Source organism: Coregonus clupeaformis, chromosome 11 (assembly GCF_020615455.1).
Source record: "Coregonus clupeaformis isolate EN_2021a chromosome 11, ASM2061545v1, whole genome shotgun sequence".
NCBI classification, from domain to species: Eukaryota; Metazoa; Chordata; class Actinopteri; order Salmoniformes; family Salmonidae; genus Coregonus; species Coregonus clupeaformis.
This window is the reverse complement of record NC_059202.1, coordinates 5743484-5770449: the sequence shown is the minus strand read 5'-3', so window position 1 is coordinate 5770449 and position 26966 is coordinate 5743484. Positions and strand designations below refer to the sequence as shown.

The window sequence follows — 26966 nt, the reverse complement described above, 5'->3', positions numbered from 1 at the left end:
GACAGCGGCCGGCCTATGAATGATTTGCTGAAACATAAGATACAAGCAGAGCGTATCATCGCTCTTTGGCTATCGCTCAGGCCCATTTGTCCAATTAGGAGGATCTTGATAGGAATGTTTCTCTTACATGTGTGTTGGGCCTAGCTGGAGTTCTGTATGTCTGAGGTGCAGCTGAAATGATAGAGCAGGGACTTTGTAGACCATCCTAATGAGGCTAGAGTGTGGATCCCTGATGGGGGCATGAACTGGGGTCAGACCTCTCGGAGAGGGTCATGTTTGTGGAGGAATTAAAAGCCTGTTGATTTTGGTGAGCTCCACTACTGTACAACGCTCCCAAACCACTGGTGGAAACCAAGCATTTTTTCCTACATAGCTGCGGATGAAATGTAGACTGGTTCTACAGGCCTTAGGTAAAGGAGAGACCGCTTCAGCCCTGACTGATTTCCAACGTATTGCAGAGCACCTCCAGGTTAGAAACACTGCTATAGCAGGGGATAGATTTCAATATGTCAACTCTTGTTTTATTGGAGTGGTTAAGAATATGTGAAAGCTGTTCCTTAAAATATCAAGAAATAAAGGAAATTCTTTCATTTTACGAAAGATCGATCACACAGTACATTACCACAAATTATTCTGCTGGCACTCACTCTCAAACCCACATTTCAAAGAGGAAACTTGCAGTGACCTTAGTAGAGTATAAAAATGTGTTGTTTCTCATAAGATAAAATGGTGTTCAGCAGAAAAGACACGTCAACTGTCACGTTCCTTCTTTCCACGTCTGTGCATATGTCATATTTGAGAACAATGTGAGGAAATTGGGGTTTATCTTCATTGGTCAATAGTGTGAATATTCCCTCACGCTATCCCCCCCAACAAGCCACGTACACAACCTTAATACAGGAAGAGAGGTCAGCCAGCATTGCTAACTACCTGGAAGGGATCCAATCAAGGTGTGTGTGACATATTTTTATTTTTTTTGTATATGTACGTGTTTGTGTGTGTGTGCGCTCGTGTGTGTGTGTGTGTGGATAGGCTTTGGTTCAAAAACCCACAAGAGAGAGTGGTCCTGAGAAGTGACTTGTTCCTGGGGTTGGGCTCAATATAGAATTGTATTGAGAATGCCTCATAAATTCCAATTCAAGTAGTAAACAGGATACAGAATTGCAATTTCAAATTTTAATTGAAGGAAATATAATTAAATTGAATGAAATTCAAATGCCTCTTCTATTCTATATTAGGTGTAGTCTATACAAATATGCATCTTGTACATAAAACATCAAACATGTCGTTATATACAGGACAAACTCTTTTTCAAGATTTTCAGGACAAACTCTTAAAATGAATGATCAAGGAAAACAAAACCTGTATGCGAATATTCTAAGTTATTATATTTTATTAACATTTAAGTCATTTAGCAGACGCTCTTATCCAGAGCGACTTACAGTTAGTGAATACATATTTTTTTATACTGGCCCCCCGTGGGAATCTAACCCACAACCCTGGCGTTGCAAACGCCATGCTCTATCAACTGAGCTACAACCCTGCCGGCCATTCCCTCCCCTACCCTGGACAACGCTGGGCCAATTGTGCGCCGCCCATGAGTCTGCGACAGAGCCTGGATTCGAACCAGGATCTCTAGTGGCACAGTTAGCACTGCAATGCAGTGCCTTAGACCACTGCGCCACTCAGGAGCCCTTAATTAATCACTTACATTTAGTTAAATATGGGGAAACTACTACATTTCCCAGAATGCATTAGTTTAACCCTCAAGTTGACCCTGATGCCTTCAAAAAGAAGCCAAACAAATGAAATGGTTGGTGGAAATATAATTGGCTATTCTAATCACCAAGGTTAAAAGAGTATATGAACATTGTTTCCAGAGAAAAGTGATTTATTCTTTGGTATCGGGAAGTGTGACCTGTCAGGTTCAATGAAACTGTCATGTTTTATGACTGAGTGGAATTTCTTTGAATTGCACTGAATTAAATTCTACTTCCTGCCACTCAAACTAAAATTAAAATTCTACATCCTGTGGGTTTTGGCCATTTCAATTCGAATTTCAACTCATGAGATGAATGGCAGTCAATTCCAAAATTCTGAATTGAGCCCAACCCTGCTTGTACCTAACATGACAGTTTGATGGAGTGTGAGGTCAGAACAGTATAACATACAGTTATTTTTGTTGTAGTGCAAAAGTGCACAATTTGGTTGATTCAATGTGGCCTATGGTATGTTGGAAGATTAACCTTAGTATACAGTATAACCTTTATATAATGTTGGTAAATCAAAATAAACCCCAAAACCCCAAACTGCACCACTTACCGTAGTGCATATAGCAATTTCCTTTAGTGGGGTCTAGTTGGATGGCCTTCAGAAAGTACCTCTCTGCTTCAGTCTTCTGACCCTAAGAAGGGAGATGAATGAAATACATTGTCACTATTTGTTGCCGTTGCTATGCCGTCCATTTCAATATAAAAACATTATTTTATGTGTAAAAGCTGATTTTGCCAAGCCACAAACTAACTGTAACATTAAATCTTAATAAGAAGACATAAAACACATGTAACTACATTATTATTTCAACACCTTGTGTCATCCTAAGAAAGATTTACCCTCAAAGCACACAATGTCATGCTTGGCACAGTTGACTGCCTGGTCTGAGCATTTAATCATAACACACTTATATCTGTACAAATAACACTTGTATGACCGCAAAAGCTGTGTGTGTGGCCAAACTACTGCAGCTGAGAGCGAGAGACACAACAGACATGCACACATACAAACGCACACACACACAGTACGGCAGACATAGAGACAGATCTTGAGAGAGGGCGTGGAGGGGCGTGCTGGGTTACTCGAGCCTGATGAGGGGCAGCAGCAGCAGTGACAGATTGGGGCCCAGAGGAGCCAGTCTCCCGGGGGCCTCAGAGAGCTGGACCAAATCACAGCTAACACACAGAGGCTCCAGCCAACACAGCTGCCTCTGTCTCACACACACAACACTGGTCTCATCTGTGTATCAGCTGCACTCTGATCAACAATACATCTCTATTCTATAAACATAATGCCAGTTATTATGAATACTGCTCATGAAGAGCAGATCACAATAGAGGTTCAACGAGTCAATCAAAGCCTATAGAAACCTACATTTAAGAAATGCCACAGCATTTTAGATTTTGTAAAAAAATGTGTCAAGGACTCCCTTAATATTACATAAGCCAGTAACCAGAATAAATTATGCTTATGCATTCCATTATATAGAATGAACACAATTCCTACATTTTAATTGCAAGGTCTTTAAAAAAAATTTGTTTTATCTAAACACTGCAATCCGATCAGGATTTTATTTAACCTTTACTTTATCAGGGAGTCATACTGAGACCAAGGTCTCTTTTACAGATGAGTCCTAAATTACAGAAATTACAGAAAATACACACATTACATTTACATTTTACATTTTAGTAATTTAGCAGACGCTCTTATCCAGAGCGACTTACAGTTAGTGAGTGCATACATTTTCATACACATCAAAATACTGTATAAATACAAAATGATGGATGATTGCGTGCCTCCATTTTTCACTGGGTTGACTTTCAATAACTCAAGAAGTATCCACAATTTTCAAGTGTAAATGTTTGAGTGTATTATTCATTGATGTGATGGAAAATTTAACGAGCAATAAGTATATGTTTAATGCAGCTCAAGGCGTGAAAGTGACAGTAATAGTTCCAGTGTGAAAGGCATTATTTCTGTATGCTTTCACACTCAAATTCACAAATAGTACAAAGCACTCAGCTGAAGAGCAGCTGGAATAGTCATAACATCAGCATATTTCTATTTACTCAAGTTCAGGCAAAATGTCTGGCAGGAAACCACATTATGACAATTTAATGCACTGGCTCTCATTGTGCGTGTGGTTTTGAATGGACCCGGATAGTCTACTGTTATTTTCACAATATTGATAGAGAATCTACAGTGTATGAGGTACATACTTTGCAGGTTTGACTGAGAAGTTAGCAAAAACAACTCTCTTTACTTCTGTTAAGGTGTCAAGAAATGTGTGGAAAATGCCCCCATTGACGTTCTCATCTTTCGAATCCATGCTTTGCCTTATCAGCCTTAGGAGTTAGATTGAGTAGATTGTTGAATGAAATCCAGCTGCATGCCTGGCTTGCTAACAAAGTATAATTTCAACATTTGAGCCCATTAGCTTTCCCTCGTACAACTGTCAGGTATCCAGATCAAAACTATATTTAGTGTAGTGGTTTGTATGTAGTAGAGGTCTTCACGGATCCACCTGTACCCGAATAACCGAGACCCGATGCTTTCAATATACTTTGTATCCCTCATTTAATGGGATACAAATAGACCAGACGCTAATAGACCAGACACTAACTAGAGCCAAGAGATAGAACTAGTCTGTTTGGTAACATCGCTAATAGACCAGACACTAACTAGAGGCAAGAGACAGAACTAGTCTGTTTGGTAACATCGCTAATAGACCAGACACTAACTAGAGGCAAGAGACAGAACTAGTCTGTTTGGTAACATCGCTAATAGACCAGACACTAACTAGAGGCAAGAGACAGAACTAGTCTGTTTGGTAACATCGCTAATAGACCAGACACTAACTAGAGGCAAGAGACAGAACTAGTCTGTTTGGTAACATCGCTAATAGACCAGACACTAACTAGAGGCAAGAGACAGAACTAGTCTGTTTGGTAACATCGCTAATAGACCAGACACTAACTAGAGGTAAGAGACAGAACTAGTCTGTTTGGTAACATCGCTAACAGACCAAACACTAACTAAAGTCTATTAATCTAAAGTGGAAGTTGGGAGAGTTATATTTGAGTGTTTCAGTGAAACGTGAGGGAGGACCCGCTCTCTCACTTTCCCAGATGCTTAGTTAATTTCATTCCGATCTCCTTTGCATTATTGTAGCCTTTTCTGTAGCCTGTCAACTATGTGTCTGTCTATCCCTGTTCTCTCCTCTCCGCACAGGCCATACAAACGCTTCACACGGCGTGGCTGCTGCCTCTCTAATCTGGTGGTCCCTGCGCACACGACCCACGTGGAGTTCCAGGTCTCCGGTAGCCTCTGGAACTGCCGTTCTGCAGCCAACAAGGCAGAGTCCATCTCAGCCTATGCCACCCTCCAGTCCCTTGACTTCTTGGCGCTGACGGAAACATGGATTACCACAGAAAACACTGCTACTCCTACTGCTCTTTCCTCGTCTGATCATGTGTTCTCGCATACCCCGAGAGCATCTGGTCAGCGCGGTGGTGGCACAGGAATCCTCATCTCTCCCAAGTGGACATTCTCTCTTTTCCCCCTGACCCATCTGTCTATCTCCTCATTTTAATTCCATGCTGTCACAGTCACTAGCCCATTCAAGCTTAACATCCTTGTCATTTATCGCCCTCCAGGTTCCCTTGGAGAGTTCATCAATGAGCTTGACGCCTTGATAAGTTCCTTTCCTGAGGATGGCTCACCCCTCACAGTTCTGGGTGACTTTAACCTCCCTACGTCTGCCTTTGACTCATTTCTCTCTGCCTCCTTCTTTCCACTGTCATCTTTCCACTGCCACCTCTCTACATTCTCTTCCTCCGTTTCTGCTGCTAAAGCCACTTTCTACCACTCTAAATGTCAAGCCTCTGCCTCTAACCCTAGGAAGCTCTTTGCCACCTTCTCCTCCCTGCTGCTTGCTGCCTTCTCCTCCTCCCCCTCCCTCCTCCCTCTCTGTGGATGACTTCGTCAACCATTTTGAAAAGAAGGTTGACGACATCTGATCCTCATTTATTAAGTCAAATGACACCGCTGGTCCTGCTCACACTGCCCTACCCTATGCTTTGACTTCTTTCTCCCCTCTCTCTCCAGATGAAATCTTGCGACTTGTGACGGCCGGCAGCCCAACCACCTGCCCGCTTGACCCTATCCCCTCTCTTCTCCAGACCATTTCCGGAGACCTTCTCCATTACCTCACCTCGCTCATCAACTCATCCTTGTCCGCTGGCTATGTCCCTTCTATCTTCAAGAAAGCAAGAGTTGCACCCCTCCTCAAAAAACCTACACTCGATCCCTCCGATGTCAACAACTACAGACCAGTATCCATTCTTTCTATTCTCTCCAAAACTCTTGAGCGTGCTGTCTATAGCCAACTATCCTGCTATCTCTCTCAGAATGACCTTCTTGATCCAAACCAGTCAGGTTTCAAGACTGGTCATTCAACTGAGACTGCTCTTCTCTGTGTCACGGAGGCTCTCCGCACTGCTAAAGCTAACTCTCTCTCCTCTGCTCTCATCCTTCTAGACCTATCTGCTGCCTTTGATACTGTGAACCATCAGATCCTCCTCTCCACCCTCTCCGAGTTGGGCATCTCCGGCGCGGCTCACTCTTGGATTGCGTCCTACCTGGCAGGTCGCTCCTACCAGGTGGCGTGGCTAGAATCTGTCTCCGCACCACGTTCTCTCACCACTGGTGTCCCCCAGGGCTCAGTTCTAGGCCCTCTCCTATTCTCTCTATACACCAAGTCACTTGGCTCTGTCATATCCTCACATGGTCTCTCCTATCATTGCTACGCAGACGACACACAATTAATCTTCTCCTTTCCCCCTTCTGATAACCAGGTGGCGAATCACATCTCTGCATGTCTGGCAGACATATCAGTGTGGATGTCAGATCACCACCTCAAGCTGAACCTTGGCAAGACGGAGCTGCTCTTCCTCCCGGGGAAGGACTGCCCGCTCCATGATCTAGCCATCACGGTTGACAACTCTGTTGTGTCCTCCTCCCAGAGTGCAATTAACCTTGGCGTGACCCTGGACAACACCCTGTCGTTCTCCGCTAACATCAAAGCGGTGACCCGATCCTGTAGGTTCATGCTCTACAACATTCGCAGAGTACGACCCTACCTTACACAGGAAGCGGCACAGGTCCTAATCCAGGCACTTGTCATCTCCCGTCTGGATTACTGCAACTCGCAGTTGGCTGGGCTCCCTGCCTGTGCCATTAAACCCCTACAACTCATCCAGAACGCTGCAGCCCGTCTGGTGTTCAACCTTCCTAAGTTCTCTCACGTCACCCCGCTCATCCGCACACTCCACTGGCTTCCAGTTGAAGCTCGCATCTGCTACAAGACCATGGTGCTTGCCTACGGAGCTGTGAGGGGAACGTCACCTCCTTACCTTCAGGCTCTGATCAGTCCCTACACCCAAACGAGGACATTGCGTTCTTCCACCTCTGGCCTGCTGGTCCCCCTACCTCTGCGGAAGCACAGTTCCCACTCAGCCCAGTCAAAACTGTTCGCTGCTCTGGCACCCCAATGGTGGAACAATCTCCCTCACGACGCCAGGACAGCGGAGTCACTGACCACCTTCCGGAGACACTTGAAACCTTACCTCTTTAAGGAATACCTGGGATAGTATAAAAGTAATCCTTCTACCACCCCCACAAAAAAATAAATAAATAAAATAAAATAATAATAATAAAAACATTACAAAAATTTGAAAATAATTGTAAAGTGGTTGTCCCACTGGCTATCATAAGGTGAATGCACCAATTTGTAAGTCACTCTGGATAAGAGCGTCTGCTAAATGACGTAAATTTAAATTTACTCAAGTGTTGCCTTTATTTTGGCAATTACCTGTAAAATGGACGGAGAGGTATCGTTCGAGTCTAAACAAAATGGAATATAACGTTGCGGATAAAGTTCATAATGACACAATTTCATGTGTACAACATCTAAAGACCTGCATCACTATACTGAGAGCTTTGACGTTTCTAAAATGATGTATTTGAGTGTTTCTGGAGCATTAAAATATATATATATATATATTCGGGGCCACGTAATACACAACGAGGATGAGGAAGTGATTTGCTGTTTGGGGTAAGTTTCTCTAAAACATGTGAAAACACTAAAAAGGTGTCTTGACCTTTCTATAACATGTAAGTTACATAAAAAATAGATATTTGATTGTAAAAAATAAAACTTCTCCTTTAACTGACTTGTCCAGAAGGGCCAGTACAGATCCGAACGCGACAGCTGCAGTAGAGAGAAATGTTATAACCTATGCTGCTGCTCTTGCTTTTTACGAGAGTGGAGCGTGGCACGTGAATCTTGTTGTTGGCCAATCATAAGTCATCAAAGCAGCAATAATCATAGAGCCTCCATCTGTAGCAAAATGTAGAAGATATCTTATCAATGGAAGATGGAATTTAAAATGACGGAATTAAAGTTAAAGGAGAAGGATAGGCCAGGGGCGGTGTGTTCAATAGGGCGATATGGGCGACGCACTGCCAAACGGGAAAAGGAAGGGATTTTTTTTCTAATCAATTATATCACGGCAACAGTAGTTATCAGTGTTGTAATCTAGACGTCTGATCTGCCACAGTGCCACTAAATGTCCAATCAGGCTAAAGTCGTGCTTCAAATGCCCCCCCTTTTGGGGCGATTTCAGTCAGGTTGAAAATCGCCCAGAAGTCTGTCATAGACTCCCATGTAAAATCTATTTTTTTCAAATATCAGAGCTTTCAATACAATCTCTATGGGTTTCTGAGGGCTTGCACTTACGCGCTTTCGTCATACGTAACATAACCATGAACGTAACTAAGAAAAGAGCGGGTAGCCTCGTCAATCAATTCACTACTACTATCAAAATGGCTAGGCTTCAGTGCAACTCGATTGTGTCTTTGAAAGAAGTTCCTTTTTGTCGGCGAACAAATGAAGATAAATTGGCAACGAAACAATTAGGACCTCCCAGACCAAATTTAATAATTCAACAGGTTTCTACTAAAGGGGGGAAGTCCTACACCCGAGGATTTTCCAAAAAATTGGTACGAACGAAAAACCTGGCTAGCAGGCTGCGATGTAGCTAATGCAGTCTTCTGCTACCCCCTGCTTACTCTTTCACCCTGAAGGCGGCACGGCAGACAGCACCGCTTGGACAGCGACTGGTGTGTAACGGACATGCACCATCTTTCAGGAAAGATTAAGAAACATGAGCTGTCAAAGACCCACATGGATAGCTGTTTGAGATTGTCTGCTTTGGGGAGAGTGAACATTCCCACTCAACTGGATGAGGGATACAGGCTAGCTGTCCGCCGCCACAACGATGAGGTTAGTGTTGATAATCACAAGTTTACTGGAGAACTGAAACTGACAAGGCTGACAAGATAGGACCCTTTTGTCCATTGTTATTGGATAGGAACAGAACTTATAACCAGCTCCTGACCTAAATAGATCTTAGCACAACATTTTACTCAACATATCATATTCCATATTCACTATAACAAATATATTTACTACGACATTAGCAAGAACCGCCACATCCTCAGCCGGCTAATCCAGTGTGTGAAGTTTTGCGGAGTGTTTGAGTTAGCTTTGCGAGGCAAAGATGAAACTGAGGACTCCACCAACCCTGGTAAGCCAACACTTTTGAGATCAGTCAATAAATGCTTCTGGTATTGACTTATATGCTGCCCCTGTCTTCATGTTGTTGCTGGACATATCTTTTTTAAAATGTGTGTAGGTCACCTAAATCATCAGAAAAATTGCCCCCCCTGAGAATTTTTTCAGGAGCCGCCACTGGGATAGGCTACAACGTCCAAGATCCAACCGGTAGGCTGCTACTTAATATTCTGAATGGAGTTGTTGTTATTTGCAACTGTAGGATGAGATAGCTCATGCACTGAAGCCTCAATTAGCCTAGCTACCTAACATTAGCTCGCTTAACTAGCTTCTCCTGGTTTGATGCAGTCAAGACAGGTACTATGTAATCATATTTGATGATAATTAAACTAGCTATGGCAGCTAGTCTACTATAGCGCGAGTCGGCTTGGTTGCTGTCTCTCGTCTCTCCCTCCCTGCTTCCCGTGTCACTCGCTCACAGTCACCCGCCTGCTAGAGCGACACCTCTCTCTCCCTCCTCTCCACTCTATCAGCTCCGGTTAATTAAGTAGCTTAAAAAATGACTTTTCTGCTGCTACACTCACTCCGATCGGGTCTGGATCCGACCAGGTCTATACAGAACGGGTCTAATTAAGTAGCTTAAAAAATTACTTTTCTGCTGCTACACTCACTCGGATCGGGTCTGGATCCGACCAGGTCTATACAGAACAGGTCTAGTTGTCATCGGGTCCCTTCAGAAAGGGTCTCTATATAAATATATATGCATATATTTTTCGGCTGGGAAAGCCCCAGGTCCATTTCAGAACGAGTCCAACTTTTTGGACCCCTGAAGACCTCTAATATGTAGCCAATGCTCTAAGCCTGGCTGTGCAGCAAACACAGTAACAGCAGCAAGAGAAAGCATCTTAATAACTGTGTTCATGGATGACCAGACAGACAGACAGACAGACAGACAGACAGACAGACAGACAGACAGACAGACAGTCTCTCTCTCTCTCTCTCTCTCTCTCTCTCTCTCTCTCTCTCTCTCTCTCTCTCTCTCTCTCTCTCTCTCTCTCTCTCTCTCTCTCTCTCTCTCTCTCTCTCTCTCTCTCTCTCTCTCTCTCTCTCTCTCTCTCTCTCTCTCTCTCTCTCTCTCTCTCTCTCTCTCTCTCTCTCTCTCTCTCTCTCTCTCTCTCTCTCTCTCTCTCTCTCTCTCTCTCTCTCTCTCTCTCTCTCTCTCTCTCTCTCTCTCTCTCTCTCTCTCTCTCTGGGGCTATTTGGTGAAGGGGCTGTTTGGTAAGGAGGTAAAAATAATATGAAAAAAATCCCTGCCACCCATATCCACTTCCTATTCAGTATCAACTCATTATGGAGCTGCAATATCCTGTTTTCACACATACTGTATTTATTGTTAGTGTTGACCCCCTAATCTCCCGTTGACATCAGACGCGGAACAGATGTGTACTGCCGCTCTGGCAGCCACCGAGGTAATTATGAATGGAGCCTGCATCGCATTAGCACCGGAAATGACTTGTGAATGACTGATTTCAATAACACCCACCACCACGGTGCACATCTCCAAACGACACCAACCTCCACCATAAGCGAGTGACTCACGCCCAACCCTGTCCCCCAATGCACCACTACCCCTCTCTCTACCCACGAACCCCTGCCAGGATCTGAACCTAGGACCTATGACAGGACTGCTAGTTCCCCATCACTCACAGTGGAGGTAGAGGGGATGGGATTGGAGGTGGGGGTCGCTTCCCTGGTGTGGTATTTGATCAAGACTAAACACAGTTGTCAGTGAAGAGACAGTAGATGTAGTGGTATGGTGGAACTAGCACAGTAGGAGGTCCGAGGTCATGATGGGGCTGATGTAGGTAGAAGGTGAGCACAAACATCCAACAGTAGAAAACTGAATGCTTTCAAGGTAGTTCCAAATCAAATCAAAGTTTATTGGTCGCTTACACAGATTTGCAGATGTTATCGCAGGTACAGTGAAATGCTTATGTTTAGCAGTAATATCTAGCAATACAATAACCAAAGGGAACACTTAAACAACACAATGTAACTCCAAGTCAATCACACTTCTGTGAAATCAAACTGTCCACTTAGGAAGCAACACTGATTGACAATACATTTCACATGCTGTTGTGCAAATGGAATAGACAACAGGTGGAAATTATAGGCAATTAGCAAGACACCCCCAATAAAGGAGTGGTTCTGCAGGTGGTGACCACAGACCACTTCTCAGTTCCTATGCTTCCTGGCTGATGTTTTGGTCACTTTTGAATGCTGGCGGTGCTTTCACTCTAGTGGTAGCATGAGACGGAGTCTACAACCCACACAAGTGGCTCAGGTAGTGCAGCTCATCCAGGATGGCACATCAATGCGAGCTGTGGCAAGAAGGTTTGCTGTGTCTGTCAGCGTAGTGTCCAGAGCATGGAGGCGCTACCAGGAGACAGGCCAGTACATCAGGAGACGTGGAGGAGGCCGTAGGAGGGCAACAACCCAGCAGAAGGACCGCTACCCCTGCCTTTGTGCAAGGAGGAGCAGGAGGATCACTGCCAGAGCCCTGCAAAATGACCTCCAGCAGGCCACAAATGTGCATGTGTCTGCTCAAACGGTCAGAAACAGACTCCATGAGTGTGGTATGAGGGCCCGACATCCACAGGTGGGGGTTGTGCTTACAGCCCAACACCGTGCAGGACGTTTGGCATTTGCCAGAGAACACCAAGATTGGCAAATTCGCCACTGGCGCCCTGTGCTCTTCACAGATGAAAGCAGGTTCACACTGAGCACATGTGACAGACGTGACAGAGTCTGGAGACGCCGTGGAGAACGTTCTGCTGCCTGCAACACCCTCCAGCATGACCGGTTTGGCGGTGGGTCAGTCATGGTGTGGGGTGGCATTTCTTTGGGGGGCCGCACAGCCCTCCATGTGCTCGCCAGAGGTAGCCTGACTGCCATTAGGTACCGAGATGAGATCCTCAGACCCCTTGTGAGACCATATGCTGGTGCGGTTGGCCCTGGGTTCCTCCTAATGCAAGACAATACTAGACCTCATGTGGCTGGAGTGTGTCAGCAGTTCCTGCAAGAGGAAGGCATTGATGCTATGGACTGGCCCGCCCGTTCCCCAGACCTGAATCCAATTGAGCACATCAGGAACATCATGTCTCGCTCCATCCACCAACGCCACGTTGCACCACAGACTGTCCAGGAGGTGGCGGATGCTTTAGTCCAGGTCTGGAAGGAGATCCCTCAGGAGACCATCCGCCACCTCATCAGGAGCATGCCCAGGCGTTGTAGGGAAGTCATACAGGCACGTGGAGGCCACACACACTACTGAGCCTCATTTTGACTTGTTTTAAGGACATTACATCAAAGTTGGATCAGCCTGTAGTGTGGTTTTCCACTTTAATTTTGAGTGTGACTCCAAATCCAGACCTCCTTTATCAGACCTAATGATACATTTGATTTCCATTGATAATTTTTGTGTGATTTTGTTGTCAGCACATTCAACTATGTAAAGAAAAAAGTATTTAATAAGATTATTTCATTCATTCAGATCTAGGATGTGTTATTTTAGTGTTCCCTTTATTTTTTTGAGCAGTGTAGATACAAATGTGTGCTAGGGCTGGTTGAGCCACTGCATTTCCCTACTATGCTCTGTTCTTTCAAAACCATCTCAAGGTTAGCGAGCCTGTGAGTCTGACAGCTCTCTCCTCTCCTCACCCCTGAGGTGGCATAATTTACACCCAGAAGAGAAAGGAGGTCTATCTTGGCCTGAGATCCAGAAGAGAAGCACACGACCCTGAGCTCTGAGCTCCCCACTTTCCTCTAAATCAATAGCCCTTTCTTAACTAAAACAAAATCTACTTCTCGCTCCAGTGAGTTTTACCCTGCCTGCCATTTTTCTTCTTCTATTGGATAGTGTTGTTCCCCCAGTGTATGCTGTGACAGATGTACGTTTCCGTGATTGTATCTAGCGCCTCCTGTTAATCCTTACCAACTAATGTCAGCTTAACCTTTTCACGCGTGAGTTGCAAATATCTCTAACGGATGCCCCAGCGTGAGTTTTTTTATGCACGTGATGTCAGAATGCATTCACTGTTCCAAAATGTGATTGGCTTTACTGAGCCTGACACATTTCTCTCTTCAAAGAGAGCCCAAGCACTTCCCCAGTGTTTCCGCAGATCAAGTATGCAGACATTTGCGCAGTCTTGCAAACTTTTTTTCTGGGCTGGTGTTCGCATTGCCTTCATTGTTGTTTTGGACATGTGTGCGTTCCTATCAAAGTAAGTGCCTTATCCCCTCCCCTCCTACACCTTATCTGTGTATCGTGTTGTCGTTTCTACTGTAGCATTCAGTATGTATGTATGGAGCATAATGTATTTACAGTTTTATTCACGTTTTCAAGTACTGGTGACAAATCACGCATTCCGATTATTGCATAGATTGTAATGGACACCTATGATGTGTGTAAAATACTTTTTTGAGGGTTGTACTGATTATGATGAGCTAATGCTAAGCTATTTGCCAGCTATGTTTGGCGCCATGTTTGTTGACATTATACAATGCATTCTGGGTGTCACGTAAATGTCTGTCAGACCAAACATGTTATAACATGCATTCTGTAAACAGACCAAACTCATTTTGTCTCCTCTTCTTATCTTTGGTTGACGCGAAAAAACAAACATGGAGACGCGCACAAACTACCCATGTGATGAATTGTAAATAGTAATTCCTATTAGCTAATTCATATTGTGGTTTCTGTCATCCGAGAGTTAGCTAAATATGACCGCTTGTGTTACATCAATCTTTCCTCAGTTAGCGCTAGGACTAATGTAGCCTACATTTTCCGGTTTGGATGATTGTGTTATGCTGTCGCTACTTCTGTGAATGTCTGAACATTGCATCCAAAAATAAACTGGTCACATTCAGGACATAACCTTGTAAGGACTGTGTTTGTGCAAAATGTTTCTGTGAAAAAACTGTGTGGCCAGCTCAAACGCTGACTGTTGCGTCAATCGAAACTGGACGTTCTAAATAAGCATTCTAATCACACCGGTTTGAGCGTACACTTCAGGGACCACTATAGAATGATCATACTTGTTTATTGGTATGTGTCAAAGGGTTAAGAAGTAATTTTTCTCTTAAATACCTGCAAAGCTGTTATTTAAACACACTACTCAGCTCACCACAGTTTTGTTCAACATGTAAGATCATGGCTACATTTAGGGGTAAATACTGAATACTCTAGTTTCTCCTTAATACATTATTTTCTAATCAAATGTAATCAAAACTGACATATTTCTGGCTTCACATTAGTTCAGAATTACAGTTAAAATATACCCAAATGAAAATCATTATTACCACAGATAACATTATTGCCAATCATTAAAGTTCACCATCAAAGGTATCCTTGCTTGTCAAGAAGTGATGAGGGCGAATAGATACTGTTTTCTTTATTTATCCTGATGGTCCTGACCTAACAAATGAATGGGACTTGAAAAGGGCTCCGGTAAAGCGCTGGAAATGAGGGGAGACAGACAGGAAGGGCCTGGTCCTTCTTAAGCACTACAGAGGGCCCATCCCCATCCCAGGACCTTTGAACACATTAATGTCCCTCCATCAGGGGCCAGACGCTGGGCTGCTGCCTAGGAGAGTGGCGTCAGCCTGGGGAGAGGGGGACCACCTTCACCCCTCTTTCCCTGTTTCCACACACCATACTGGGCCCGATCTGTAACTGCTCACTGTGTGCACCACACAACCCCTTCCATGTGAACTCTGGAACCCTGTGGAGTGAACTACCCCCAGCACACAAACCAGCCTTTCTCCTCTTAGTCAAACACAGGTCATCCATGTGACCTTGGTCGATATCATCCGAGTGCACAGAGGCACAAAAGGCAGTAGGGTCTGGAGTTAGAAGAGGATCCACATCAGATCAGTCACTTCACAGAGATTCTTCAAGGCTAATGTGTTTCAGACGCTGGTTAGTTAGCTGGAGCCATTTGCAACCTCTGTTGCTGAAATTGATTCAATATGGAGTGCCTGTTAAGGTGGTTGTAAAGAATTAGTCTGGGGATTTGGTAAAAGATCTTAAAAACACACAGGGCAGTCGTGACATGGGTTTCAATTTGGAAGCTATCCCCACAGGACGATGGGGCACCTTGAGAAATTCAATGTTATCCTCACACAAGCCCGCACACGCACAAGCCATTGATTAACTGCATACACACTCTCGGGCTACTTGCAGAGCTGAAGAAGGATAAGAAAGCCAGGAGAAGGAAGAAGAAGAAGATGATGATGATGATGATGATGATGATGATGATGATGAAGAAGATGATGATAAAGAACAACTTACCGTGAGGGCGAGGAGTTTGCCGTAGGTCAGGTGTGCTGGGATGTGGTCTGGCTTGGCTCTCAGGGACTCTCTGTACCAGTGCTCGGCATCGGTCAGCTTGTTCAGTCTCATGTAGGCCTCTCCTGCGAGGGGAAGTGAGGGGTTGGGTCAAGGGTCAGAAGTTAAGGAACCACACGTCTTCCCATTGACTCACTAAGGAATTCAATGACAGCGAGGGCAGTCATCCAGAAAGGCCTGCCATGACTCCAGTGCACTTTGAAACCCGATACCAAACTCGTGTTTTATTAGCTAAAGGAGCTTTTACTAGGACTAGGGTCAGGGACACACACATTACAACATTGCTCAGTGACAATCCTGTAAAAATAATAATCGAACTAAAGGTGGATTTTCAGATCCCCCATGTGTTTGTTAGATGGAGTTCTGTGGGAGGCCTAACGTACTTCAGAGAAGGAGAACAGGCCTGGGCCTGACTCCATCCTTTGCTATGACTGGCTTGAGCTGATTGTATGATATGAAGCTGATGACATGAGTAGAAACACCCTCCCTGATCCTTCAGACATCATCTGATACCTGGTCCAGCCTTGAAGACAAAAAGGGTCCCTCTTTCTTTCTCTCTCCTGCCCTCACACGTAATATAAGAACGTTGACGACACAGTTGGGTAAATGTTTTTAATGTAATTATCGCAGGAATAATACAGGGACAGGGGACGTGACAGTGTTAGGTTTCACATGAACTTGTAACATGGTTAATTTTTCAATCCACACCCATGTCTCGGCAAGGAGTGCCAATTACGGGATGTGTAATCTAGACTAGCGGACTGAAGCTAGATAATACACTGAGGATTATGGCTAATAATTTCCACTGATAAGAAACTGGAGAGAAACAACAGGTGGCCAGGGGTGGACTGGGACAAAAATTCAGCCCTGGCATTTTAGCCACACCAGCCAACATTACCGCACCCCCCCCACCCCCCTCCATACACTCTCCAAGTCCTCATAATGCAGTAAAGCTACCCTGAAAAGTTTGCATTTTTAGCACCAGAATAGTTTATCATTGGAAAATAATAGTTGATGTATTGTTTATGCTTCAGCTTCACTATTCCTTGAGAGGTGGTTTTATTCACTGCAAATAATATAATCAGTTATATAACCCAACTCACTTGAATCCAATTTGGCAAGGTTTTCAGTGACAAATGCAACACATCACATTTTCTGTCACTTTTACCTTACTTTCAGCATAATATAGTTTACTTGCTTTGCTTGTTCTTCCATTTTTGATGGCATACATGTGGTTACGACTGAGGATGTGTTGTTTTTAGTGCCATCAAACACCAGTCTCCAAAGTGCTAAATTGGCTGGCAGGTTGTACTTTTAGAGACCATCTGGGGTTTGAACTATGAAGGTCAATTAAAGTAGAGCGCTACATAAATGACAGTAATCTGGCCATGATAACTACAATATTTAGATAGCTGGTTAGCTAACTTACCCATCTAGCGAACATGGCCAGTAGTTGATCAACTGGACTTTTCTGACAGGTTAAAAATAGCTCTCTAGGGTCTGTCAGTGAATGACATAAAAATAGGAAAACTGCCCATTTCGAAATTGAATGTTGTGCATTGTACTTTTACAATTCTCAACAGCAGTAAGTTAAAATACTGAGTTTTTTAAGAAGGGACCCACGGTCAGTATTGATCCCGTTCTGGTTCCGGATCCGGAGCGCGGTCCACCAGTTGAGTATGGCTGCATTACACTATAGTACAGCAATTCTCAACTTTTACTGTACCAGTGAATGGTGAAACATAGTCCTCCTCCTTTTTTAACCAGCTCTTTTTAACCAGCTCATATTTAAGACAAATACAACATGTAAAAGCACCACTAGACATACAACTCACCACTATAACTGTGCCTCTGTTGCCTCTCTGTTGTGCTGTCTGTCTCTGCATCTTCTCTGCTGTCACTCTGTCTCTGTCTGTCTGTCCGTCTGTGCTTCTCCTTGTTCTCCTCTGTTGTCACTCTGTCTGTCACTCCTAAGTGTTATTTGCTATTACATATAGAGCCAACATATTAAGGAACTGGCAGTACATCTGTCTCTCTCTTTTCTTCCTGCCTCCACTGCACTCACATCTGAGTTGACTCTGCTAAGCCTAGCATCCTTTCCCACAACATTGGTACCAGTGCTGGGCCCAGCAACATCCTAGTTGTCAATGAATAAACAAATGTATTAGATAAAGAAGAAAAATGACTGAATAATGCCTAATAGATGACCATTGGCTCATAATACCTTATGAAAGCCTAACTACACTGAACAAAAATATAAACGTAATATGCAACAATTTCAAAGATTTCACAGAGTAACAGTTCATATAAGGAAATCAGTCAATTGAAATAAATGCATTAGGCCCTAATCTACGGATTTCACGTGACTGGGAATACAGATATGCATCTGTTGGTCACAGATACCTTAACAAATTAGGTAGGGGCGTGGATCAGAAAACCAGTCAGTATCTGGTGTGACTACCATTTGCCTCATGCAGCGCAACACATCTGCTTCGCATAGAGTTGATCAGGCTGTTGATAGGCTGTTGATTGTGGCCTGTGGAATGTTGTCCCACTCCTCTTCAATGGCTGTACAAAGTTGCTGGATATTGGCGGGACCTGGAACATGCTGTCGTACACGTCGATCCAGAGCATCCCAAACATGCTCAATGGGTGACATGTCTGGTGAGTATGCAGGCCATGGAGGAACTGGGACATTTTCAGCTTCCAGGAATTGTGTCCAGATACTTGCGACATGGGGCCGTGCATTATCATGCTGAAACATGAGGTGATGGCGGTGGATGAATGGCACGACAATGGGCCTCAGCATCTCATCATGATATCTCTGTGCATTCAAATTGCCATCGATAAAATGCAATTGTGTTCGTTGTCCATAGTTTATGGTCAAGACCCTGGTGAGGATGACGAGTACGCAGATGAGCTTCCCTGAGACGGTTTGTGCAGAAATTCTTCAGTTGTGCAAACCCACAGTTTCATCAGCTGTCCAATTGCTGGTCTCAGACGATCCCGCAGGTGAAGAAGCCGGATGTGGAGGTCCTGGGCTGACGTGGTCTGTGGTTGTGAGGCCGGTTGGACGTACTGCCAAATTCTCTAAAACGACGGCGGAAGATAAATTAATATTCTGTTATTTGGCAACAGCTCTGGTGGACATTCCTGCAGTCAGCATGCCAATTGCACACTTACTCAAAACTTGAGACATCTGTGGCATTGTGTTGTGTGACAAAACTGCACATTTTAGAGTGGCTTTTTATTGTCCACAGCACAAGGTGCACCTGTGTAATGACCGCGCTGTTTAATCAGCTTCTTGATATGCCACACCTGTCAGGTGGATGGATTATATTGGCAAAGGAGAAATGCTCACTAACAGGGATGTAAACAAATTTTGTAAAATGTTTTAGAGAAATAAGTATTTTGTGCATATCGAACATTTCTGGGATCTTTTATTTCAGCTTATGAAACATGGACCAACACTTTACATGTTGCGTTTATATTTTTGGTCAGTGTATATTACAAATATAAGTGCCTGGCTGCCATACATGTCTCCCCTATCCTAAGGGTTAATTACTATTACATACCGTGCCTTCAGAAAGTATTCACACCCCTTGACTTTTTCCACATTTTGTTGTGTTACAAAGTGGGATTAAAATGGATTTAATTGTCATTTTTTGTCAACAATCTACACAAAATTCTGAACATTTGTAAAAAAAATTAAAAAATCATGAAACATAAAACACTAATATATCTTGATTAAATAAGTATTCAACCCCCCGGGTCAATACATGTTAGAATCACCTACGGTAGCAATTACAGCTGTGAGACCTTCTGGGTAAGTCTCTAAAAAGAGCTTTCCACACCTGGATTGTGCAACATTTGCACATTATTAAAAAAGAAAAATATTCTATGTCTGTCAAATTGGTTGTTGACCATTGCTAGACAACCATTTTCAGGTCTTGCCATAGATTTTCAAGCAGATTTAAGTCAAAACTGTAACACTGTCTTCTTGGAAAGCAACTCCAGTGTAGATTTGGCATTGGTGTTTTAGGTTATTGTCCTGATGAAAGGTGAATTCATCTCCCAGTGTCTGGTGGAAAGTAGACTGAACCAGGTTTTCCTCTAGGAATTTGCTTGTGCTTAGCTCTATTCCGTTTCTTTGTATCCTGAAAAACTCCCCAATCCTTAACGATTACAAGCATACCCATAACATGGTGCAGCCACCACTATGTTTGAAATTATGGAGAGTGGTACTCAGTAATGTGTTGTATTGGATTTGCCCCAAACATAACACTTTGTATTCAGGACAAAAAGTTAATTGCTTTCCAATATTTTGTGCAACATTACTTTAGTGCCGTGTTGCAAACAGGATGTATGTTTTGGAATATTTTTTTTCTGTACAGGCTTCCTCCTTTTCGCTCTGTCAATTAGGTTAGTAATGTGGAGTAACTACAATGTTGTTGATCCATCCTCAGTTTTCTCCTATCACCGCCATTTAACTCTGTAACTGTTTTAAAGTCAGCATTGGCCTCATGGTGAAATCTCTGAGCGTTTTTGTTCTTCTCCGGCAACTGATTTAGGAAGAATGCCTGCATCTTTGTAGGGACTGGGTGTATTGATATACCATCCAAAGTGTAATTAACAACTTCACCATGCTCAAAGGGATAGTCAATGTCTGCTTTTTTTTTTACCAATAGGTGCCCGTCTTTGCGAGGCATTGGAAAACCTCTCTGGTCTTTGTGGTTGAATCTGTGTTTGAAATTCACTGCTCGACTGAGGGACCTTACAGATAACTGTACGTGTGAGGTAAAGAGATGCAGGAATGTCTACCAATGGCATGGCCATCTTTTTGTGAGAAATTACACTGGTCACTCAAAACATTTATAAAGTATTTATAAAGTATAAATAGCACTCACTTTAGATTGGAGACTGCAAAAATACTTTACTAATGATTAGTAAATGGTTTATTAATGTGGGAGAAATTTTATAAATAAATGCTGAACACAATTCATAAATGCCTTATAAATTGTTTATTATGGACCCTTAAAATAAACGCCTTATAGATGACCATTGGCTTGTATAATACCTTATAACAGCCTAATTACATATTTCAAATTAGAGCATGCCATGTGTTCCCCCCTTCCCACTTAGCTAAGTGTTTAAATATTAGGCTACATATAATTCAATAGAAGAAAACAGAGAGCAAGAAGGAGAGAGAGAGACTGCCCATTCCTTAATGTTTTGGCTGTATAATACAGCCAATGGCTACATTAAAGAACTGGAAGTCTCTCTCGCTCCCTCTCTCTGAGTTTTATTCTGCTGAATTCAATATACAACCTTTTGTGTCATAGAATGATGCCGGGACTAGTTTATGTGGATATATTTCCAGCGTTGTGCTTCATTTGACAGTGCCGCGAGCGTGTGCGTATCTTTCTGCTAACAAGTGACGGGCCTTTCAGCGAATGAAATAGGCAGGACTTTCCAGCCTCCAATGGAGTTGGCTATGTAATGTTATCCAAACTCGTTACTACAAGCTCATAAACCCACTCACTGGGCTGAAGAGACAGATTCAGAAGCAAATAAACATTGATAAAACAACTGAAATACACAGACAGTCCCTGAATTGACCTTAATTGTAATACATTATACTTGTGTTTAATAAAAAGCACTGTATCAATGTCTAGTAGATGGCTATTGCCTTTCCTATGTGTTATAAAAGCCAATCTAAAGACGTGTTAGGCTATATTGCAAGTAGCCTAGTGTCTAAATGTTCCCCCAAATCCCCCTTCCCTAATTAGCCTACTATAGCAGGCATGAAATATATTTCATACAATATACAGCCAAAATATTAGGCCTAACTGGCAACAGAAGGCTACATGATCTGTGTCAGTGTGAGTGAGGTTTTTCTCTGTTTGCTTCCTACCTCGACTACATCACTGTCCACTGCTGCAGAGGCTGTCATTTCTGTCATTTTTCACAGACACAGTACTCGGCCCTGCAGAACCAGAACTTTTAGCAAATACAGGGCATTCGGAAAGTATTCAGACCCCTTCCCTGTTTTTACATTTTGTAACGTTACAGCCTTATTCTAAAATGGATACAATTATTTTTTTTCTCATCAATCTACACACAATAACCCATAGTGACATAGTGAAAACAGGTTTTTACATTTTACATTTACATTTTAGTCATTTAGCAGACGCTCTTATCCAGAGCGACTTACAGTTAGTGAGTGCATACATTTATTTTTATTTTTATTTGTCATACTGGCCCCCCGTGGGAATCAAACCCACAACCCTGGCGTTGCAAACGCCATGCTCTACCAACTGAGCTACATCCCTGCTGGCCATTCCCTCCCCTACCCTGGACGACGCTGGGCCAATTGTGCACCGCCCCATGGGTCTCCCGGTCACGGCCAGCTACGACAGAGCCTGGATTCGAACCAGGATCTCTAGTGGCACAACTAGCACTGCGATGCAGTGCCAATCCCCCGACCTCAACCCAATTGAGATGGTTTGGGATGAGTCGGACGGCAGAGTGAAGGAAAAGCAGCCAACAAGTGCTCAGCATATGTGGGAACTCCTTCAAGATGCCAAGAGTGTGCAAAGCTGTCATCAAGGCAAAGGGTGGCTTTTGAAGAATCTCAAATATAAAATATATTTTGATTTGTTTAACACTTGTTTTGGTTACTACATGATTCCATTTGTGTTATTTCATAGTTTTGTTGTCTTCACTTTTATTCTACAATGTAGCAAATAGTAAATATTAAGAAAAACCCTTGAATGAATAGGTGTGTACAAACTTTTGACTGGTACTGTATAAAAAAAACCCAACTGAAATACCTTATTAACATAAGTATTCAGACCCTTTGCTATGAGACTCGAAATTGAGCACAGGTGCATCCTGTTTCCATTGATCATCCTTGAGATGTTTCTACAACTTGATTGGAGTCCACCTGTGGCAAATTCATTTGATTGGACATGATTTGGAAAGGCACACACTTGTCTATATAAGGTCCCAGAGTTGACAGTGCATGTCAGAGCAAAAACCAAGCCATGAGGTCGAAGGAATTGTCCGTAGAGCTCAGAGACAGGATTGTGTCGAGGCACAGATCTGGGGAAGGGTACCAAAACATGTCTGCAGCATTGAAGGTCCCCAAGAACACAGTGGCCTCCATCATTCTTAAATGGAAGAAGTTTGGAACCACCAAGACTCTTCCTAGAGCTGGCCGCCCGGCCAAACTGAGCAATAGGGGGAGAAGGGCCTTGGTCAGGGAGGTGACCAAGAACCTGATGGTCACTCTGACAGAGCTCCAAAGTTCCTCTGTGGAGATGGGAGAACCTTCCAGAATGACAACTATCTCTGCAGCACTCCAACAATCAGGCATTTTATGGTAGTGGCCAGATGGAAGCCGATCCTCAGTAAAAGGCACATGACAGCCTGCTTGGAGTTTGCCAAAAGGCACCTAAAGACCATGAGAAACCAAGATTGAACTCTTTGGCCTGAATGCCAAGCGTCACGTCTGGAGGAAACCTGGCACCATCCCTATGGTGAAGCATGGTGGTGGCAGCATCATGCTGTGGGGATGATTTTCAGCAGCAGGGACTGGGAGACTAGTCAGGATCGAGGAAAAGATTAACGGAGCAAAGTACAGAGAGATCCTTGATGAAAACCTGCTCCAGAGCGCTCAGAACCTCAGACTGGGGCGAAGGTTTACCTTCCAACAGGACAACGACCCTAAGCACACAGCCAAGACAATGCAGGAGTGGCTTCGGTACAAGTCTCTGAATGTCCTTGAGTGGCCCAGACAGAGCCCGGACTTGAACCCGATCAAACATCTCTAGAGAGACCTGAAAATAGCTGTGCAGCAACGCTCCCCATCCAACCTGACAGAGCTTGAGAGGATCTGCAGAGAAGAATGGGAGAAATTCCCAAAATTTCACAAATACATCCCAAGAAGACTCAAGGCTGTACTCGCTGCCAAAGGTGCTTCAACAAAGTACTGAGTAAAGGGTTGGACACTTAAGTAAATGTGATATTTCAGTTTTATTTTTAATACATTTGCAAAACCTGTTTTTGCTTTGTCATTATGGTGTATTGTTTGTAGATTGATGAATGGAAAAAACGATTTAATACATTTTAGAATAAGGCTGTAATGTAACAAAATGTGGAAAAAGTCAAGGGATCTGAATACTTTCCAAAGCCGGACTCACTCTCTTTGATGACGTGCTTTTGACTTTGAATGTGAATCAGCTCAGCCAACCAGAAAACCGTGCCGGACGATTTTGGTAGGGGGACTGGCCATTGCCCACTGGTCAGCCAAATGCTCAATATAAATTATTATGACAACAGAGAAATAGTGCAAAAGTCATTTAAAAAAACAGGCCCATGGGCTGCCGGCTGTGTCATAATTAAAAATACATAATTATATACACTACATCAGTGGTTCCCAAACTTTTAGATTACAGTACCGTCAACTGAATTTTGCTCTGCCCAGAGTACCTAGTGCATTTTACCAGTAGGCCTATGGTCTCATGAGTCTTCTCAAGTACCCCCCGTGGGGGCAGGTAGTATTCTCCTGGTATCCGCCAAACCCAGATTATTCCGTCGGACTGCCAGATGGTGAAGAGTGACTCATCACTCCAGAGAACGTGTTTCCACTGCTCCAGAGTCCAATGGCGGCAAGCTTTACACCACTCCAGCCGACGCTTGGCATTGCGCATGGTGATCTTAGGCTTGTGTGCAGCTGCTCGGCCATGGAAACCCAATTCATGAAGCTCCCGACGAACAGTTCTTGTGCTGACGTTGTTTGAAGAGGCAGTTTGGAACTCGGTAGTGAGTGTTGCAACCGAGGACAGACGATTTTTACGCGCTACGTGCTTCAGCACTCAGCGGTCCGTTTTGTGAGCTTGTGTGGCCTACCACTTCACGGCTGCACCGCTGTTGCTCCTAGACGTTTTCACTTCACAATAATATCACTTACAGTTGACCGGGGCAGCTCTAGCAGGGCAGAAATTTGACGAACTGGCTTGTTGGAAAGGTGGTATCCTATGACAGTACCACGTTGAAAGTCACTGAGCTCTTCAGTAAGGCCATGTGCTCACTTTTATACACCTGTCAGCAACGGATGTGGCTCAAATAGCCAAATCCACTCATTTGAAGGGGTGTCCACATACTTTTGTATATATTGTGTATTTTTGGGTCAATGTTGACCAGCCCACCCAACTAAAAGTTGCCAGAATTGCCAGACGGCCAATCTGCCCATGCAGGTGGCTGGTGATGAATGCTGACCCGCTGACCTCTGAGACAATCAACAGACGTCCCCGTGTTATTCATTAGCAATGGCCTGTAATGTACGCTTAATATACCCTTAAATACAGGGTACTCAAGCATGTAAGTGGTACCAAATATAAGACCCCATTTTAATTTTTGCTCATGATAAGGATCAGAGTTTGGGAAGTCTTTTGTAAAACAGTATATCAAGTATAGAAGGAAAGTCAGCTTAATGTTAGAATAGATATCTTTCAAACTGTTTTCCATCAGCACAAACATTTTTTCCTTTTACATCAGATGTGAGATCCTGTATGTCCTAGTTGGGTTACATAATCCCTAGACTTAATAAATGTCCTTGTCAGCAGCTAATATAATACTGTTTATCGACTGTTATGATTATGATAAGGGCAATATGAATAGCTTAATCTATATACATATTTGTCAGACATGGTGTAATGTAGAGCTGGTAACAGCAACGCTTTGTGCCTTTCTAGCCAACCATCAGATTCAGAAGGAGCTCTGTGAGGGAGCACAGACATGGACATAAAATTCGATGTGACACAAATTCCAAGGACTTGAAAACCACCTATAGTGGAACATTCCATTGCGCAGTTGAGAGGAGGGGGGTGTGGCAGATTAAGACCCAACTTTGACCCAGACAGCCATGTAAACTTCACAAAGTTGCCAGAAATATGGGAAAATGCTGTGCCACTCAACCGCCCACATTTCTTACAGCTTTCAAACTGTGAGAGGTGATTTGGTCAACAATTTGACATAATCTCAGCACCTCTGTCAAGCTGAATTTGACTCCATTGGTGAATGTACTGTAATTGGGGGGCTTGCTGGAATTCAGCAAGAGAGTGCGAGTGAGAGTGAGAGACGGAGGGAGGGAGAGAAAGAGAGAGAGAGAGAGAGAGAGATGGATGGAGGAAGAGAGAGAGGGATGGATGGAGGAAGAGAGAGAGAGAGAGTGCCACAGAGGGAGCGAAGGCTGATTGAGACTTGGCCATTGACTGACAAGAGTGAGAGTGCAATCGGGGGTCACTTGAAATGAAATATTATTGTTTTTTGCAATCAAAAGTCACAACTCAGTCTGCAGCTGCTTTCACATGACTGTAACACAAGGAGCGTGGTTATTATTGCAGTGGAAAGCAAATTAACTGCGTTAACGCGCTGTGGAAACCTCAACATTGGGGCCTCAATGGGTGTGTTGAGCTGCTGCCACACACCCCGACTTTGATGCCGGTTTGCGTATCTTATAAAAAAAGATTTATAAGACGTTATGAAAACAGAGCACCTTTAAAACCAACGGCCTTAGGCAGAGTCTACCCTCCGAAACCAGGCTAATTTGTAATGCTTACTGTAAGCCTAGCTCAGCAGACGAGCTCAAGACCCTGGCCACAATCAATACAATTCAATCCTGTGACCCTTCAGGTGGAATAAAGTTCAACAAACTCAGGCAGAAGTGCATGGACCCAAGCTAACAACCAACAGCTGACACAATGGTTACAAATATACTACCACACTTCCAAATGAAACACACATTCACTTGTATTCCAATCTTCCAATCTTCTATTCAATTGTATTATTATTTTTTTCACAAAAAAATAACAGCTTGTGTGTTTGGTTCGAGAGAAAGAGAATTGCCACTTACCCATCATGTTATAGAGGCTCTGAGGTGCAAATTGTCTTGGCATTTTCTGTACTGCTTCTTTATACACCGAGAGGGCCTCCTATGGATAATAAAACAAAAGGAACCATCCATTAGGCACGAGGGCCCAACCAGGCCGGGGCCACAAGTCATTTCTCTACTGCAGTGTGGAATCAGGGGTCACTAAGACGGTGAAGGAGAAAGGATCTATCATCTCAGTGACATGGCCAATC

General features: G+C 43.6%; 1 protein-coding gene across 1 annotated transcript in view; it reads right to left on the bottom strand.

The window, feature by feature from the left end:
* The window catches only part of LOC121576965 (protein O-mannosyl-transferase TMTC2-like), a 211002-nt gene that overhangs the window by 32413 nt on the left and 151623 nt on the right, over positions 1–26966 (bottom strand). The window contains exons 7-9 of the mRNA XM_041890594.1: positions 26737–26815; positions 15762–15883; positions 2323–2404 (exon numbers count right to left, since the gene is read on the bottom strand). Of these exons, the coding sequence (XP_041746528.1) occupies positions 2323–2404; positions 15762–15883; positions 26737–26815 (283 nt within the window). The remainder of the gene's footprint in view (positions 1–2322; positions 2405–15761; positions 15884–26736; positions 26816–26966) is intronic.